General features: G+C 33.2%; 2 protein-coding genes across 3 annotated transcripts in view; one reads left to right on the top strand and one right to left on the bottom strand.

Moving 5' to 3' along the window:
• LOC125681679 (potassium channel subfamily T member 2-like) overlaps positions 1 to 12,156 on the top strand; it is a 92,354-nt gene that overhangs the window by 6,519 nt on the left and 73,679 nt on the right. Inside the window, exon 2 of the mRNA XM_056153844.1 lies at positions 7,686 to 7,851. Within this exon, the coding sequence (XP_056009819.1) occupies positions 7,754 to 7,851 (98 nt within the window). The 5' untranslated portion in view covers positions 7,686 to 7,753. The remainder of the gene's footprint in view (positions 1 to 7,685; positions 7,852 to 12,156) is intronic.
• LOC125681684 (glycosaminoglycan xylosylkinase-like) overlaps positions 1 to 12,156 on the bottom strand; it is a 38,487-nt gene that overhangs the window by 16,335 nt on the left and 9,996 nt on the right. For both annotated transcript variants that reach the window (XM_048921871.2, XM_048921872.2), the window contains exon 2: positions 9,297 to 9,661. In XM_048921871.2, coding sequence (XP_048777828.1) covers positions 9,297 to 9,612 — 316 coding nt within the window. In that variant the 5' untranslated portion in view covers positions 9,613 to 9,661. The remainder of the gene's footprint in view (positions 1 to 9,296; positions 9,662 to 12,156) is intronic.

Genomic DNA, 12,156 nt, shown 5'->3' with positions numbered 1-12,156 from the left:
AACTGATAATGTTCTACGGACCTGGTTTGAGTGTGGTGAGGGCCTGTACCGAGACACAGTTAGATTATTCTAACTAGTGACTTTATACCACAGTAGTACATGTCATAACAAACGTATTTGAATACATGTACGTGCATCTCTGCCATCAAAAATCCTAACAGGGAATAGAACAGTGTGAGAAATTGTTAGATGCATTTGATATTATAATGAACGCCTGTAAAAAATATGACCAGATAAAACTCAGAAAAGTATGCATATTTCTCGTAAATTAGTATACCTTGTGTAGTGGTGGAAAGAATTTGAGTATCAAATAAAAATGAAAAACAAGAAACATTTCTTTCAAAAAGATATGGTAGATAATTCCATGGGCATGTCTATGTGGGAAAAATGGGGTTAAAAATTATTTCATGGGGGTATAAACAATCTGAAATTAAAAATGGAATTACTACATACAATTGTAATAGTGCTGATATTAATTTTTTTCATTATGTTTACAATTTGTAAAGGTAAAATCTTTATTGAGCATATACAGCAAAATTACTGAACAACATTATATAAATACTGGATACTTTACAACATCAAAGAGATATGACCTTATACATTCTCGGCTTATTTTCTACCAAAGTGTAACATAGATACATGTATGTAGTTATACACTGAATTTGAAATTTCACTCTTTTTTTTCAAAATTCATAACGTACTAGTCACTCTAAAGAATTTTTTATCTAATATTTTTAAAATACATGTTTTGTTTATTTGTACTCATGAAATAATGTCAATGATTTATTGAAAATAAAACAACGATAGATATTACAAATGTTTATTCTATTTTTTTTCCCCTCCCGACTGACCTTAATTTTTTTTTTTTTTAAATCCGTAAACTAATAAATTAAAAAACTGTGGCCTAAATGAAGTTGTCTTAATTTCATCAATTGACTTACAACACTGATCATTCATAATGTATTTTGTACAGAGCCAAAAGATTTGATTCTTTGACCATTCTTTTTTGTAACACACTGTCAGATATCAATCATGATGTCTTACAAAAAAAAACCCAAATATTTGATTCACTTTTTAAGTCAACAAACAGTTAGATCTACATCATAGTTACCCTTTACCCTGTTCTTTGGAAAGTTTTAAATAGCTTATTTGAAAGAGGCAGTGTAAGACCATACTTGAATTCATTTCAACCATAATACAGACTGACGTCTGTGATGGATTTTGAAACCACTGTGTGTGAATTTAAAGATAAAAATACTATAAATGGTTTCCAAATCACATTGTCAGTAATTTATAGACTGAAATTTGAAAACAAAGGAATAGGTGCCATAAACATTATAAATATTCTTAATCACAAAAAAGTTCTGTTTTGCATCTCAACATATTTCTGGTTCTAGATGACAAAGCTTGTATCAGCATATTTTTGTTCGTAATTAAGGCCCATTATTACATTTGTATTTTTAAGAGAAACTTAGCTTTAATTCCAAAATAGGTAATTTAACTTATGCATGTTCTTAACGACAAAATTCTTTAAAATCAAGTTTCCATTTTAAACACATTTTTAATATTCAATCAATGGGACTAATGAATTTGAGTTACTGTACCTATGCTGGATTCCAAAACTTCATAAAACCCCTTAAAACAAACATACATTGCATGACCCTGTAAATGTTCTACCAAGCTCCTCAAGAAAATATTCACTGCTGTGAAGGAGAAACTTTGATGTTATTTTGCCACAAGATATGAGAGAAGTGGTGTAAATCAAATGTGGCTCTCAAAAAATTCCAAAGATATTTTAGTAAATTCAAAATCACAAAACCTTTCGGAAAGTATCAAAATGTACAATTTTTCCCTTTACATCACCATTCCTCATGATAAATTAAAGACTAGATTTTTGAGATCAATGACAGTAATTACCATTAAACATTAAATCCAAAATGTATATCATTAGTGGTCAGAATGGTACTTATTTGGCTGTTTTATATCAGTGTTATGGTTTCTATGAGGTGGCTCAGTTCTATGACATGTATGTAAATCATCTGTGGTATTTTCATGTTTGATGATGAATGTTTTGATATGTACTGTAAAACGAGATAGTTTGGTGAATACGTATTTTGGTCCCAACGCAAGTGCCAAGACATGGGAGTTAATTAATTTTGGCACAGCAGTAATTCGTTGAATAATACATTTGGCACAGAGTTTGATCTAAGGCTATTGTTTTTCTCCAGCATACACTCCATAGCTTCCAATCAATTTTTTAACTCCAGTACTAGTATTGTACTAATATATTGCAAAACGAGAATAGGGTGCATCGAAAAAGGAATTTCAAGTTTGGTATATGCTTTCATTCTCGGAAAGCTGCATGACAACAGTGTTTTCCATATTTCTCAAACTCTGTCCTGAAACCAGTGAAAGTCCATGTCATGTGGTTCATCCATGAGAAAGAACTTGTTAAAGTCCTTGGAAAACACAGGAATTCTAAATGCATTGACGTAGGTTTGATGTAGTTTTTGTGGGTATACCCCGGTAGTTCTGACTGAATTTTAACTTGTTTTATTGCAGACTTTTAGTATTAAGGTGGGTCCTTAGTCCTGGATTTTTGGGGTTTAGGTAGCATTTTTTTGTTTGGAATCAATAAATTAACATTCAGAGTAATGAAAAAATGCAAATTAGTTAAGGATTTCCATATTAATTTTCATTACAGACACTACTGAAGTCATGTACCCCATGTAGATTTTTATGAAATTCATTGGAAACAGTTATTTGTTGTTATTTTAAAATAAAAACAACAAGAAAATTGTTTAATTGCATTTATTTATCAAGAAACATGTCAATAACTAAAACACATGTCATTTTCAATATGTTCATCAAGTTTTAGAATAATAAGTGCAAAATTATTGAATTAGCGTTATTCTCCAAAATGTTAAAAAACGAATAAATGTGGACACAATTTCCTTATAGCATGGTTTACATATCATTTTTTCTGTTTATATTAGTAGATGTACACCTATTACATTTATTTATGAACAAAAATTCATACCTTTCCTTAATAATTTCAAATTTATAGCTTCTAGAGTATGTATACCCCCATAAAAAATCAAAGTCTGGCACCATACAGCTGAGCTATTCAAAATCACTCATGGCTTAAAATTTTATGTAATTTCATGAAAAGACACAGATAATGATTCCTTATCACCTTAGTAAAATGTTTGTGAAAAATAAAGGAAATCTATCGCATAATGGACTTGATAAATAATTTATTGAAAACGGAGTTATTGTCCTTGGATTCAATATTTTGAAACACATATCATTGACTATTCAAATATAACTAAGACTTTTGAAATATTTTATAGCTGACAATTTTTTAAAAAATAACTATTGAAAAAGACCCCAGCAAAATTTATGTTCCAGTCATTAAATCATTGACTTTGCTAAATCTTATGACGTCACAGGAGTGTGGAACTACGTTAAGTGACGATTTTTTGTATTTCTCAGAATATGATGACCTGTAAATATAGTCAAATAAATGATTGTGCACTTATAATTTTTTGTGAAACAATGTTTGTTGATAGACAATTACTGTTCATCTGTGTTAGTGTGTATACAAAATATCGACCTTCTGATATTACACAAGTGGATGTTTCCAACATGAGTACAGTATTAAATCAACTGCAGAATGGCCTGCAACTTTTCAAACAATACTTTTGAAATGGAAAATCACTGGCATGCACACATACATGTACTTAGTCTACTAATTTTGGCACAAAAGGTCACTTGCGCCAACGGCACTAAATTTAATAGCAGGTCAAATTTCATCATTTAACAGTAATACATGCTTAAAGACAGGACCACATTGAATATAAACTAGTTTGTATCACAGATAATTGTATCACTTGGGTTTGAATTTACAATTAAAGAGTAGTAAAATTCAAACCCAATCGATATAATTGCCTGTGGTTTGCATACAGTCATAACTAATTGTGCAATCCTGTATAAATAAAAGATATTAATATTTTTAACATCAGTGGGAGTGGATTTTTACCATTAATGATATAAATATGGGGTTTTATCATTAATTGATGATAGGATAGTTTGTTTAGGATAAATCTTATTAATGATCAGGATTTTGACTACTAGCAAATTCATGGTTCCTTTAATGGTTACCACACAGCTGGCTCTGCATTAAAAATATTCAAATCTTGTAATCAATCGATCATCAAACAAGAGGAACATGGGCCACATCACTCACCTGAGATACCTTAATTGGTCCATATTTAAAGATTTTCCTTATATATTCGTATGTAAAACTTTGATCCTTATTGTGGCCCCAACCTATCCCCAGGGGTCATGGTTTTAACAAACTTGAATCTGCACTATGTCAAAAAGCTTTCATGTAAATTTCAATTCTTCTGGTTCTTGAGAAGATTAATAAATGACCCCACCTGGCACCCATTTTTGGCATTTTGGTGATTATCTCCCCTTTGATGGGGACATAACCCTTTATCTCAACGAAGTTGAATTCCCTTCAGCAAAGCATTCATTGTGCCAAGTTTGGTTGAAATTGGCCCAGTGGTTCTGGAAAAGAACATTTTCAAATGTTGTCAATGTATTTTCACTATTTCGCTATTATCTCCCCTTGGAAAAGAGTGTGGCCCTTCAATTGAACAAACTTGAATCCCCTTAACCCAAAAATGCTTTGTACCAAATTTTGTTGAAATTGGCCTGGTGGTTCTGGAGATTTTTTTTTTTTTAAAAGTTGCTAATGCATTTTCACTATTTCGCTATTATCTCCCTTTGGAGAAGGACGTGACCCTTAATTTGAACAAACTTGAATACCCTTCACCCAATAATGCTTTGTGGTTTCTGGAGAAGTAGATGAAAAGTTTATGACGCGAGAATGACGACGAAGACAACGACGGACAACGGACAAATTTTGATCAGAAAAGCTCACTTGAGAAGGCTCAGGTGAGCTAAAAATTACTTAACTAAAATTTAGTCTGATCTACCCAGAGTTCCGTGTGCTACTCGCACTATACCTCTGTCAACACTCAGTCAATGGCTTTTTACAGAAATCTTGTAAAAGAGTTTCTATTAATATCCAACATTTATGTTTTGGATTAGATATTCAGTCATATTACAAAATGCTTTAGGTGTAATTAAATTGAAGCTTACTGTAAATTGTTTAAAATCACTGTTTTCTGATCCAAAATTGGTACTACTTTGTGATATGCATATGAATGTAGGGCATTCACGTGGTGGACATTTAATGTAAACATGGAATCAAAAGTAACAAAGGCTGTAAAAAATACAATAAAAATTGTGAAATAAGAGACAAACAGCTAAGTGGTAAAAATGTACTTTTAAAAAAAAGTGTCAGCGGCCTGATGACAAGTATCACCTGTTGGCACAACTTTTAAAAGGAAAGGAAACGAGAATGACTGTTTATATCATGTGATATACATAAAATATCATTATATCTTGTCATGTGATTCCAAGCGTTGACAGAGGTGTAAGAGAAGCTTGTTTAACACGCCATATAGTAAGAGAATGATACTAAACGAGTACTTTGAAGTTGATATAAAAAGAATGCTGGAGTTCCTCATTGAAAATACATGTATCTATGTACTGTTTGGAGATCAGGTCTTCCTACAGTCTGCTGAGACACCTAGGGGCATAGATTATGCTCCCATATTAACAGGTCTGTTCTTGTATTCTTATGAGACACAATTTATTAAAAAACTTCTACACGAGAAGAAATATCTTGCTCAGTGGCCTTCTACTCAACATTTAGGTACATCAATAACATTCACTTGAATATTTTTAGATAAACTTTTTATTCATATGTTGATTTGATATATTTCAGTGATAAAGGACACCATAGAATCTTTCTTATCTGTTAAATACTTGGATTTTCACTAGATACAGATGTTAATGGCAGACTAACAACTGTGTAACAAACTGGATGACTTCTCTGTCATCAACATCCTATATCTATGTAGCAATACTTCAATATCACCTCCTTAAAATGTTTATGTTTCTCAATTGATTTGATACACAAGAGCATGTTTGATGCTACACAAGCCGAGTCCTAGACAGCGAATCTTGTTCCAGAGGTAGCCAGCATTTCACAAAACATAAGGTCTTTAAAGGAAGGTGATTATTCTACTGTGTCAATTTCATGAAATGCAGTACATTAGGCATATGGCATGCATAGAAAGTTAGTATGTATAAAATTTTCCCCTAATCTCTCTCTTTCTCCCTTTCATTTTAAAGCTGTATGTTCTGAATTTTGACTTTCCACCTTGTAAAAATGCTCTTAAATCATCACACAAACATAATTATGAGGCTGTACGACATGTCATACATTATTTCACCTGTGTTAACCAGAATTATTTGATTTAAATTGGTGTTTACAAACAACCGTCACTCAAGCCATTTCAAGCAACAACCATGTGTCCAGTTCAGACTTTTAGATCATTGGTGGTCTTATCTGTGTAAAGCTGTGTATTTTGTTACAACAGTACCGTGCCATAAAAATATCAAAGTCTCTTTAGTAATTCATTGTATTTCAGCCTTAAAGTTAGACAGTTGCATATGAGTTATATACATCATGTTGGGATTCCCCTGGCGCATGTGGGGATATTTTTAGACACCTAACAGACAATGTATAATTTATGCGTATACCCACTATGTTTACTTTTTCAAAAATCTTCTCACCGTGTTCTTTTACATGCAAATGATTTCAAGCAGGTAATTATGGGGAGTTAATAACTTGAAAACTAATCAGGGATCGACATTAACGGTTGTCCGATTGCCCGAGGCAAGTGAAAACCCAGTTCGGACAAGTGAAACTCAATACCCACTTGCCCGATGGGGCAAGTGATTATTTAAGTAGGAAATGTGATTATTCTGATAATTGTGTTAAGCTTGATGAATATCAAATATTAGAACGTAAAGTCCAACTCCATATATTACTGTTTTCTTTACCAAATCATCAGGTTATAGTGAAGGCCCATTCTAGTAGATTGTACTGTATCACCAATTGACAGAGAGAGATAATTAGAATTACTGGTTGACAGGCTTATTAGAGTCTTACTAGTAAATATTTCGGACAACTAAGTTTTTCATTTGGACCAGTAAAACTTCGAGTTTACTTGCCCGAAGGGCAAGTAAGAAGAAAAGTTAATGTCTATCCCTGCTAATTAATCTGCTTTAAAGTAATTATGTACCAAAAATAATGAACATTGGATCATACAGCTTTGAAGTGATAAGGATCACTCTAAACTTCTCCAAAAATACAAAGACCCATACTGAATATGAATATTTACCAAGTACTTATTATGTATGGCTTATCTTAAATAGTCAAGCATATACTAATCTAGGGAAATTCCTCATCTACAAACAAGCTGTAGAGTAAATGTATTAAAAAACACAGAATTCTTAATCATAATATATAATGTAACGTTATTGATACACTGATCAATGCATTCAAATTACCAGTTCACATTTAAATCAAAATATGCAAGATTAACTTAGAGGATTACCCTTGGTTTAGTAGAGTTAATTAAATACAGCACATAAAATGGAGGGTTCAACAGTTTCATTATACATCTATTAATGAAAAAATTGGAAAAATTAATCTTATTGTGATAATTGTACAATGCTCAGTTCATCATCTTCTTTAGTGAGTGAGGAGGGGGAAAATGACCCTATCAAACCTCGGAGGAGGTACAGAATCAACAAAACTAGAGCTATGAAGAATGTGAGGTATCAGAAAGTTCCAGCATTCGGGTTAGGTCCCGATAGAGATATTCTCAACTATGCTTATGGCTCCGAGACCAACCTAGAGAGGTAAGTCAAGTTACTCCATACTATAAATGTGTACTGGTTTAGTAACAAGGTTTTTGCTCCACTTCAGATTTATTTTTAACTATGTACATTGCAAGTGAACATATACTGTTTGAAATAGAAGAGAACAAGAGTACCGCAAATGGTACAATATACGCCCATCGGACAGTGAAATTCAACCTGGAAGCATATTGTGCACTATGAATTGATACAACACACATTCTGAACAGAAAAGCCTTAAAGTGGGTAATGGTGCACCAATCCATCTGACCTGTAAACTGATTATGTATTTCTCCGAGAGTGAGGTTGTGACAAAATGTCGGTGCAATATCTATCTATGATATAGATATTGGTTCAGCTAAGGTCCAGCTATGGTCCAGGAAACCATTTGATCTACTTTTAGCCCTAAAGTAGGTCATGGTGCACCAATTAAGTTGAAATGTTTGAAATGTTAACTGATTATGTATTTCTCTGAAAGGGAGGTTTTGACTTAATTTCAGAGCAATACCTTTGACCATACCAAAAAAAAAATCTGGAAAACTGTTTGACCTACTTCTACCCCTAAAGTACTGTAGGTCATTGTGTGCCAATCCAGCTGAAATGTTAACTGCACTTGTCTTCCTCCGAGAGGAAGCCTTTGACTAAATATCAGGGCAATATCTGTATCCGTAATGAAAAAAACAAGCCCGGAAAACTGTCTGACCTATTTTTAGTCCAAAAGTAGGTCAAGAATGGACCAATCCAGCTGAAATGCAAACTAAACTTGTATTCCTCTGAAAGGAAGCCTATGTGTAAATTTCAGGGCAATATCTGTATCTGTAACGAAAAAAAGTCCAGAAAATTGTTTGACCTACTTATAGCCCTAAAGTAGGTCAAGGATGGACCAATCCAGCTGAAATGCAAACTCACTCTTACAATTCTTGAGGGAGATATTGGGACCAAATTTCAAAGTTGTACATGCATCTGTTATGGAAAAAAGTCTGGAAAACATGACCCAAGACGGACGGATGAACAGCCAGCCAGCCGGATGGACACACGGACAGTGCCACAACATAATACGTCCCATCTAATGACGGGCGTATAAAAAAGATTCCTGTACATTGTATATGTAAGACATCAAACCAGAATTACAAATTCTGATTTGCTCTTGTGAGATCTTCTCCATACAGATACTGTATACGGAGAAATCTTCACCCCCACTCTATTTTCACCTCTTTTTCTCTCATTGTCGGTGAGCAAATTTAAGACTGGGCAAATTCAAAATCTCTGATCTTTGATTCTTATAATATCCTGTGTCTGGGCAAATTTAAAACAGGACAAAATCAAAATCACTTCCAAATGTAAAAGGGCCAAAAAGGGGGTGGGGATAAAATTACCCGGTATACAATATAAGTATATACAAGTTTTATCCTGTAGGATATAGTGAGAGAAATCATACATTATCATACCTAGCTCTGGAACATATTCCGGATGTACCTTCCTGTCATTCACCATTCTCTCTGCCAAACGCCATGGGGAGTCCTTCAAAGGAAAGCTGAAATCTAGCCAATATTTCTGCCGCAGTTCCTTCACAATCTCCTCTGGGTCTCGCGGAGTCTCCACTTCTTCCGCATCAGAGTTGTCTTCCCTTGCCACAGGAAGCCCTTTGCTATCTGCTTCCACCTGGGTTACCTTTCCTTTGATGTCTGGTTCCAGTATTTTGTAGGAAACAAACAGAATAAAGATTACCATACAGCCGACCAATACTCTCCATTTCCTTCTCATGGTATTGAACGCATTCTAGGTTGATTTGTAAGAGTTGTCCCTCTTTCACCTGAAGAAAGAAATATCCATGAAATCATTGTGTACGTGTTAGTATTACGTGTTGGTCTTACAAAAGGAGCTAAGGCAGATGGTAATGAAATTCTCACAGAGTTCACCTCCTGTCCTTCAGATAAGAAATTACCTCTAAGTGTCAATGATAAGGACACTTCACTACCAACTCTGCATTATCAAAAGAATCACCTGCTAAAATGTTGGTTAGTTAAGGAAAGTTTATTGTGAGAAATGTAGGGTAATAAATCATATACATGTAATACTACATGTACATCGAACACAGGGACCGAATTAGTGACTTTGGGAATAAAGATAATTTTGATGCTATGTCATGAGTCTATATTTCTGATGCAACCATGTTTTACAGATAAGAATGCCAGAGTAAAGTTTAATAAAAATACATTTGCTTGAAATCAATTCTATTTAGTACCAGGATCCCATCAATTCCTATTAGCTACACACAACATTGAAGAGACTTCTAATGTAAGCCTCAAATCACTTTTTCATTTCTAAATAAATAAGCTAACAATTTCTCTTACCCAGATATTTCTAAGATTTGGCACATCCAAACAAAATTTCCCTCCTTGTAGAAGGTTGCCGATTGTAATAATTTTGACCTTGCTTTGTTCAATAAATTTCGTTTTAATTATATTCTCTACGTAACATATTTTTTCTCAAGTCATCATGTATATATATTAAAATACAGTGGAACTCGTCTTCTGTATTGACATTTAGCTCCCAAACAGTACATAACCGTCACTCTCTGACAATATTATCATGTCTTCAGGCCAACTTCGACCTTCAATTTATGAGATGAAGTTCTAAAGCGAGTAATAAAAGATTCACTGTGTGAATTTAAAACTGTGTAATTCAAACATGAAAATGAGCACAAAATGCTGCAAGGTGTAAATTTCAATCCTTTGAATACAATGTTTGTAAAAATACACAGAACGTGAACAATATTACTAGTTTAAGGGGGGGAAACGATGCATCGCGATGCGGCCGAATCACAATGCAGTGGTCTCGATTCGATGTTCGATTTATTCCGGGTCTGTTTCGGTTCGATACAGTTCTAGAATCATTGCACACATTGTTTTTTATAACATGGATTCTGATTGGCCAATGAAATTGAAAATTGCCCAATCAATGTACGACTAAACTTTGCAGTATCAAATTGGACGCAGTCAAGTTGAAAAATGTACCCCCAACGTATAAATCCTGGGTATGGCAACATTTCAGCTTTAGGACAAGTGATAAGAGAGTTGCTTTACGTTAAATGTTTTTACATTATGTAGAATTTATTTGCAGAAAGCAATAAATACCATGAAACATAAAAAATCTTAGCATTATAAAGAATTTGGTACATGCTATTGTATTGAATCGAAAATCATTGAATCGAGACTAAAGTATTGAAAATCGAATCGAGAAGGTACTGTATCATTTCACCCCTATAAATACTACTATACGCAGATCAGCTGTTGATCCAGAATATGCTACCTCTACAGAATATAAAATTACATTGAACATGTAAGAAAGTTTGCATTAGCATTAACTGAAAAGTCGGTGGAACTAGCACTTCACTAGAAAATCCATGTTTCTCATTCTGATAAACTGTTCCATGAAAATTGTGAACAGATAAAAGCTTGCTTTAGTTTGACTTTTATAAAATGAAAAGCTTCATCTAATGAGTAAAAAAATCAATAATACATCAAAGTAGAAGAACATCAATTTATCATTTATGGTCAAAGGGCCATAGATTTTTACTGTGTATTGAAAAAAAACTTTCATGGGAAATTAATGTTTATATCTAAGAGTTAAGGAGGTATGCTACACCAGAGAAATTTAATGTAGATGAAAAGTGGAGGATATGTACAACAATATTTTGAAGTTGAAAATTTTCAAATTCATTTTGTTAAAAAATACAGTTTTAGTAGAAGGTAATCTGAAAAAAAATTTAAAACCCCTGCTGGACTCGAACATGCGACCCACAGTTCATCAGTCGGTATTCTAAGCTACTGAGCTACTCGGCTAGGTATTTTAAATGGAAAAGGAAAAGTCAAATATTGCTGATATCAATTTTTTCATCCATGTTTTTAAAGGAAGTCAGCCATTATGATGATGTAGAGTACTACCTTAAAACATATCTTCTTTTTTTCAAAATATATTATATAAATTATATAATGTTACAATATTCCTTGTTTAAATAAAAAACATTTATAACAAAACATTTATATATGATAAATTATTTTCACTGTGTTGTGCAGTGCTGATGTAATTTTCATGATACAATGCCATATTAGTGATTCAGTCCATAAAAATCACTCATTTTCTGACCATTGATTTTGTGCTCAATCTTTTACGCTGTGTTTCATTTCGCTAGCTTTTGCTTTGCAACTTTGATATTTCTCATTTATTCCTTGATCACTCACCAATCATTCATTGCTCTTGCATATATTATATACACTAAACATTTCCACTCATTATCTCTATAGC

This window comes from Ostrea edulis, chromosome 2 (genome assembly GCF_947568905.1).
Source record: "Ostrea edulis chromosome 2, xbOstEdul1.1, whole genome shotgun sequence".
In the NCBI taxonomy this organism is placed as follows: domain Eukaryota; kingdom Metazoa; phylum Mollusca; class Bivalvia; order Ostreida; family Ostreidae; genus Ostrea; species Ostrea edulis.
This window is presented reverse-complemented; position numbering and strand designations above follow the sequence as displayed.